This window comes from Hyla sarda, chromosome 8 (genome assembly GCF_029499605.1).
Source record: "Hyla sarda isolate aHylSar1 chromosome 8, aHylSar1.hap1, whole genome shotgun sequence".
In the NCBI taxonomy this organism is placed as follows: Eukaryota; Metazoa; Chordata; class Amphibia; order Anura; family Hylidae; genus Hyla; species Hyla sarda.
Genome location: NC_079196.1, coordinates 118903371 through 118911736, shown reverse-complemented (window position 1 = coordinate 118911736; position 8366 = coordinate 118903371). Strand labels below are relative to the sequence as shown.

At 40.5% G+C, this 8366-nt stretch overlaps 1 protein-coding gene across 1 annotated transcript; it reads left to right on the top strand.

Annotated features, from left to right (window-relative positions):
• Positions 1-243: 243 nt before the first annotated feature.
• Positions 244-2539, top strand: LOC130285295 (gamma-crystallin-4-like). The gene is made up of 4 exons (XM_056536651.1): positions 244-252; positions 562-720; positions 1329-1577; positions 2264-2539. Exons 1-4 carry the CDS (start codon positions 244-246, stop codon positions 2537-2539), a joined length of 693 nt encoding a protein of 230 aa, XP_056392626.1.
• Positions 2540-8366: the final 5827 nt, after the last annotated feature.

Sequence of the window (8366 nt, the reverse complement as noted above, 5' to 3'; positions counted from 1 at the left end):
AGACTATTCCTTCCTATATATGTGACAATCACCAGTAGGTTCTAGTGTGATTTAACAACAGTATATACGAGGGGGGGGGGGGGGGGGGGAATACAATAGCTATACATTTGCCTTAATAGGCAAAACAGGAATTGTCCCTTTAAATGAAAAGTATGCCAGAATCAGCACTGCAGTACTATATAAAGACCTCTCCTCATGTTTATTACCAAGCACTAGAGTTTTGGCATTTAACACAAGTTCAAAATGGGCAAGGTAAGGACATAGTTATGTGCTTTGTTAATTCTACAGGTTTTATTTTCAAATATGTGTTTCCTGTAGCCTCTAAGTAATTTTAGCTCTATTGAGCTCTATCTATCTGTCTATCAATCAATCATCTTAAATCTATTTATCTATCTTTTCATCATTCTATCTTTCTATCTATATATCTACCTATCATCTTATATCTATCTATCTATCTTTTTTTTATCATTCTATCTATATATCTATCATCTGTTTACAGTATCTATCTATCTATTATATATCTATATTTTTTTTTATCATTCTATCTGTCTATCTATCTAGAAAAGATCACGACAGCACTCCAATATGGTGAAGAAAGTGGATAGTGTTTATTCCATCAACCCACATGTGACAACATTTTGGCCACAACAATGTAGCCTTTCTCAAGCCTTTATCTGGCTTGAGAAAGGCAGCATTGTTGCAGCCGAAATGTTGTCATGTGTGGGTTGATGGAATAAACACTATCCTTCACCATATTGGAGTGCTGTAGTGAACTTTTCCAGTTTCTATCTATTTTTGGAAACCAGTAACCAAGGATTACCACTCTGACCTGCACCCACCTGCATTGGACCCTCTGTGGAGTGCTGCTACCTTCTTCCTTTTTCTGTCTATCTATCTATGTATCTATCATCTGTTTACAGTATCTATCTATCATCTGTTTACAGTATCTATCTATTATATATATATATATATATATATATATATATATATATATATCTTTTTTTATCATTCTATCTGTCTATCTATCTATCTCTCTATCTGTCTCATAGATAGATAGATAGATAGATAAGCCATTCAGAATAACCTGCAGCAAATTAAATTAATGTACTAAGGAGTCACCTATATTTTACAAAAGGTGTAACACTTGATTTTTAGCTTGTGTATCTACAATGTGGTTTTTGAAGAATAAAAAAATGCTTGCTTGCAAGGTTTGTGCCAGATATCGCATTCCTGCTACTTTAAAAGGAATTTGGCGCAGTAACACACAAACACATGGACAAGTGCAGCACTGTTGAGAACAACCCCTTTAATGATCTAACTTTGTTTCTGGACAGATTTTCTTCTATGAAGACCGGAACTTTAAAGGCCGCTGCTATGAATGCAGCTCAGACTGTACCGACATGTCCTCTTATTTCAACCGCTGCAACTCCATTCGAGTAGAAAGTGGTAACTGGATTCTCTATGAAAACCCAAATTACAAAGGGCATCAGTATTACTTATGGAAGGGAGAATACCCTGACTTCCATCAGTGGATGGGCTACAATGATTCCATCAAGTCATGTCGTCTGACACCACAAGTATGTTTCCCTTGCAGTATATCTTTAAACACAATGCATTTGTCCTGCATTTTAGAGCAGTAGTTCTATAATATCCTATACACTGTAGATTAGACAAAGGCAAAATAATGACATGATATAGACATGAATGGAGGTTGCATGGTGTGACGTCACAACAGGGGGGTGGCATAACGTCTCCAGTCCCGGAAACACAGAGGTTTCTGAGACTGGAGCAGCAGCCAGGCATAGAATGCAGGTGCTGCAAGGAGATCGCGTTGGGGGTCCCAGCAGTGGGCCCCCTGCGATCAGAGATCTTATCCCCTAAGAATAGGAGTTAAGATGTCTTTGGCTGGAATACCCCTTTAAGTGGGAAGGCACATACACTAGTCCCTGATGTAAAGAAGGTACACATGTGCTATAACTATAAAATGGTAGGAATTGTAAATGAAGACTGTGTAGAAAGGGCTAATTTGTTAGTTTAGGAAACACAAAATACATCCCGAGATAAACACTAGCCTACAGGTGTGAGGAGGGGGATTGACTATAATAAAATAGGTATCATTAATTTAACTAATAAGGAAAAATAAGCTAAAATTCTAATGCAAACTGCAAATTTAAAGCACCAATGTGAGTAGTACTTTGTCTTCAGTGTTACCGCTAACTTTTATTGCAACTTTGTAATTTCATAAAAATTTTGTTCCCCTAAGCATCATGGTCCTTATAAACTAAGGATTTATGAGAGAGGAGACTTTAAAGGGCAAATGATGGAGTTTTCCGAAGACTGTCCTCAAGTTTATGACAGATTCCGCTACCATGACATTAACTCTTGTCATGTACATGATGGTCACTGGATGTTCTATGAGGAGCCCAACTTTAAGGGACGTCAATATTACTTGAGACCTGGAGAGTACAAGAAGTTTTCAGACTGGGGTGCTCTGAATGGTAAAATTGGATCTTTCAGAAGAGTCCATCATCTTTATTAAGATTAAATATTTCCTAATGTTATATTTGAAAAATTTATAAAATGTGAAAAAATTATCAAAAACTGTCTAAGTTTCATTTTTTTTACTATTAAGAATTGTAAAAATTGCTAATGGAACAGTTACCTTGACTTTCTGTATACATATATTTTTTTAAAATACATAGAAATGAGCAATGAGCTGATGGTTTCCAATTAAGAGTTATTCCACTTGCTATTTATACTAGTTTAACCCCTTAAGGACCAGGCCATTTTACACCTTAGGACCAGAGCGTTTTTTGCACATCTGACCACTGTCACTTTAAACATTGATAACTCTGGAATGCTTTTAGGTATCATTCTGATTCCGAGATTGTTTTTTCGTGACATATTCCACTTTAACATAGTGGTAACATGTTGTGGTAACTTGCATCCTTTCATGGTGAAAAATCCCAAAATTTGCTGAAAAAAAAGAAAATTTAGCATTTTTCTAACTTTGAAGCTCTCTGCTTGTAAGGAAAATGGATATTCAAAATAAATTTTTTTGATCACATATACAATATTTCTACTTTATGTTTGCATCATAAAATTGATGAGTTTTTACTTTTGGAAGACACCAGAGGGCTTCAAAGTTCAGCAACAATTTTCAAATTTTTAAAAAATGTTTCAAACTCACTATTTTTCAGTAACCAGTTCAGTTTTGAAGTGGATTTGAAGCATCTTCATATAAGAAATACCCCCAAAATGACCCCATTATAAAAACTACACCCCCTAAAGTATTCAAAATGACATTCAGTAAGTGTTTTAACCCTTTAGGTGTTTCACAGGAATAGCAGCAAAGTGAAGGAAAAAATTCAAAATCTTCATTTTTTACACTCGCATGTTCTTGTAGACCCAATTTTTGAATATTGGAAGGAGAAAAGGAGAACATTTTTACTGGTATTTGTAGCCCAATTTCTCTCGAGTAAGCACATACCTCATATGTCTGTGTAAAGTGTTCGGCGGGCGCAGTAGAGGGCTCAGAAGGGAAGGAGCGACAAGGGGATTTTGGAGAGAACATTTTCCTGAAATGGTTATTGGGGGGCATGTCACCTTTAGGAAGCCCCTAGGGTGCCAAAACAGCAAAAAAAAACACATGGCATACTATTTTGGAAACTAGACCCCTCGAGGAACGTAACAAGGAAATAAGTGAGAATCCAACACATTATCAACATCAATTAGAATAAAATATAGCTTTTAATTGGGATATACTAAAATTAAGATGTACACACAATACGTATATTGAGCACAAAACATAAAGAGGGTAGAGGTAACAGGTGAAACCCTAATAAATTCCCTACCTAAATTAATTCCTAACAACTAAGTGAAGGACAAGGGTTAGGGGAATAATTACAATATGTACAATTGGTACAAAAATATATCAACCTCTCTGGCCAACGCGTTTCTCTCCCAGGTTGAGGGGAGTTCATCAGGGATGAGAGGATAATATTCACAATTCAAATAGTGCACAACAAATGCAAAATCATATACAGAAGATACAAAGACCAATAATAACAATAAATGAATGATAGTACATAGGTCCGGGTCCGTCAGTCATAAGTACCAGTCATATATGTGAGTCTGTTAATGTCTGGTCAAACAAATACACATACATTATCATACATACATTATTTGACTAGACATTAACAGACTCACATATATGACCGGTACTTATGACTGACGGACCCAGACCTATGTACTATCATTCATTTATTGTTATTATTGGTCTTTGTATCTTCTGTATATGATTTTGCATTTGTTGTGCACTATTTGAATTGTGAATATTATCCTCTCATCCCTGATGAACTCCCCTCAACCTGGGAGAGAAACGCGTTGGCCAGAGAGGTTGATATATTTTTGTACCAATTGTACATATTGTAATTATTCCCCTAACCCTTGTCCTTCACTTAGTTGTTAGGAATTAATTTGGGTAGGGAATTTATTAGGGTTTCACCTGTTACCTCTACCCTCTTTATGTTTTGTGCTCAATATACGTATTGTGTGTATATCTTAATTTTAGTATATCTCAATTAAAAGCTATATTTTATTCTAATTGATGTTGATAATGTGTTGGATTCGGAATTTGTGACATCAAGGATTATAAAATTACTTATTATGGTGTACTGGATCACCAGAAATATCGTTTTATTCCAGAAGTAGTGATAAGGAAATAAGTGAGCCTTAATACCCCACAGGTGTTTCATGACTTTTGCAAATGTAAAAAAAAAAAATAATAATTTTACATAAAATGCTTGTTTTCCTAAAAATTTTACATTTTTACAAAGGGTTAAAGCAGAAAATACCCCCCAAAATTTGAAGCCCAATTTCTCCCGATTCAGAAAACACCCCATGTGGGGGTGAAAAGTGCTCTGCTGGCGCACTACTGGTCTCAGAAGAGGAGTAGTTACATTTGGCTTTTAGGAAGCAAATTTTGCTCTGGGGGCATGCCGCATTTAGGAAGCCCCTATGGTGCTAGGACAGCAAAAAAAAAAAAACACATGGCATTATATTTTGGAAACTAGACCCCTTGGGGAACGTAACAAGGGGTAAAGTGAACCTTAATACCCCACAGGGGTTTCACAACTTTTGCATATGTTAAAAAAAAAAACGAAAATGCTTGGTTTCCCAAAAATTTTACATTTTTACAAAGGGTTAAAGCAGAAAATGCCCTCCAAAATTTGAAGCCCAATTTCTCCCGATTCAGAAAACACCCCATGTGGGGGTGAAAAGTGCTCTGCTGGCGCACTACAGGTCTCAGAAGAGGAGTAGTCACATTTGGCTTTTTGGAAGCAAATTTTGCTCTGGGGGCATGCCGCATTTAGGAAGCTCCTATGGTGCCAGGACAGCAAAAAAAAAAAAACACATGGCATTATATTTTGGAAACTAGACCCCTTGGGGAATGTAACAAGTTGTAAAGTGAACCTTAATACCCCACAGGGGTTTCACGACTTTTGCATATGTAAAAAAATATATATTTTTTTTCACTAAAATGTGGGTTTCCCCACAAATTTCACATTTTTGCAAGGGTTAATAGTAGAAAAGACGCCACAAAATTTGTAACCCCATCTCTTCTGAGTATGGAGGTACCCCATAAGTGGACGTCAAGTGCACTACAGGGGCGCCACAATGCTCAGAAGAGAAGGAGTGTTACGCCGAGCGCTCCGGGTCCCCGCTCCTCCCCGGAGCGCTCGCAGCGTCCTCTCATTCGCAGCGCCCCGGTCAGACCTGCTGACCGGGTGCGCTGCGATATTACTCCCAGCCGGAATGCGATTCGCGACGCAGGATGCGCCCGCTCGCGATGTGCATCCCGGCTCCCGTACCTGACCCGTTCCCCGTCTGTGTTTTCCCGGCGCGCACGGCCCCGCTCCTTAGGGCGCGCGCGCGCCGGGTCTCTGCAATTTAAAGGGCCACTGCGCCACAAGCTGAGACTTTGCCTCCTCACAGACCTTATGACTGTCCTATTGACCTCCTCCCGGGCACTACTCCACCCCGGGGAAGAATCTATCCTCTGTCTGCTCCGGAAACCCAAGCCATGTCGGAGTACATCCAGGAGAATTTAAAAAAGGGGTTTATCCGCAAGTCCTCTTCTCCTGCCGGAGCTGGATTTTTTTTTGTCTCCAAAAAAGATGGCTCCCTACGCCCTTGCATTGATTACCGCGGACTTAATAAAATCACGGTAAAAAAACGCTACCCCTTACCTGTTATCTCGGAACTCTTTGACCGCCTACGAAGCGCCCACATCTTTACCAAGCTGGACTTAAGAGGTACTTATAATCTCATCCACATCAGGGAGGGGGACGAATGGAAGACTGCATTTAACACCAGAGATGGACACTTTGAGTATCTGGTCATGCCCTTTGGCCTGTGCAACGCCCCTGCCGTCTTCCAAGACTTTGTTAATGACATTTTTCGTGATCTTCTATATACCTGTGTTGTGGTTTACCTGGACGATATTCAGATTTTTTCTGCCAACTTAGAAGAACACCGCCAGCATGTCCGCATGGTTCTTCAGAGACTTCGGGACAATCAACTTTATGCCAAAATGGAAAAATGTCTCTTTGAATGTCAGTCTCTTCCTTTCCTAGGATACTTAGTCTCTGGCCAGGGACTACAAATGGACCCAGATAAACTATCTGCCGTATTAGATTGGCCACGCCCCTCCGGACTCCGTGCTATCCAACGTTTTTTGGGGTTCGCCAATTATTACAGACAATTTATTCCACACTTTTCCACTATTGTGGCTCCTATCGTGGCTCTAACCAAGAAAAATGCCAATCCTAAGTCCTGGTCTCCTCAAGCGGAAGACGCATTTAAACATCTCAAGTCTGAGAGGTTGAGCCGTTGCCGGTGGATACGACCTGGTTGCTACCGCCGCTGCAAGACCATCCCGTTTTGCGGCGGGCTCTGGTGAATACCAGTAGCAACTTAGAACCGGTCCACCGACACGGTCCACGCCAATCCCTCTCTGGCACAGAGGATCCACCTCCAGCCAGCCGAATCGTGACAAGGAGTCACATTTGCAAACTTTGCTGAAATGGGGGGGACATGTCGAATTTAGGAAGCCCCTATGGTGCCAGGACAGCAAAAAAAAAAACACATGGCATACCATTTTGGAAACTATACCCCTCGAGGAATGTAACAAGGGGTAAAGTAAGCCTTAATACCCCACAGGGGTTTCACAACTTTTGCATATGTAAAAAATATATATTTTTTTTCACTAAAATGTGTTTCCCCCCAAATTTTACATTAATACAAGGGTTAATAGCAGAAAAGACCCCCCACAATTTTTAAATACATTTCTTTGGAGTAAGGACATACCTTATTTTTTGGTGATTTTGGCTTGGCAGATGCACAGCAGGTCTTGCTTGAGTGGGACCTTGAGCCTGATATGGAGCCAGGATGTGGGACCCCCCCTCAAGGAGCGCTAATGGGGCGAGCACTGAGCCCTAAAATAGGGGAACACTATGGGGGACAACGGGCCGTAACTGGGTTAGACACGTGGGGTACAGAGGCCCGTAATATGGGGTACAGTGGGCCAGAAAATTATAAAACATAATAAAACAGGATATGTTCCCAGAATGATGACCCAGAGCATAGCCAAAACAAAAAAAAATATGCCCGCCCCAAACCCTATGCTCTGAATCATCATTCTGGGAATGTGATGTGTGTGGCCGTCCCTAACCTGTGGCCTCAAATGCTCACCCGCTCAGGTGGAGAGAGAGCGCTGCGCATTTCAGGCAACATAAAAAGTCCCCGATGATAATGACTCAGTGACCCATGACCCATTTTTGAAAAAACACCCCCAGAGGTCTTATCAGGTTTTTTTTTCAGGGTTTTTGGGGCTATTTAGTGATTTATGGGGGTTATATTTTGGAATGTACTCTGGACTTGGTACATTGGTCAAATTATGGAAAATTCAAATGAAAAGGGAAAATTTAGGGCTCCATGGAAGTGTGATACTCCCTGAAGCAGCCTATGCAAAGGCCCGGATTATCTGGGGATGTGTCACATTGGTACCTGGTGTCCCTCCGAATCCCCCTCCTGTAGCACACTCTGCATCTTTTCTGGGATCGTCCCTTCTTTCCACTGTGGGGGACCTCACCTGGAAAGTGTTGGCCTGGGACGATCCTGGCGCCTATAACTCCAGACCCTTGGGAAGTCCGGCCTGATCTTTCCTTGTCAGCAAAGATCAGGAACCTTAGGACTTCTTCTTGGTACTGGAGGAATGTCCCTGTGTTGCCAGCGTACTGGGATAGTACAAAAGCGTTGTACATGGCAACCTGTACCAAGTAGACCGCAACTTTTTTGTACCA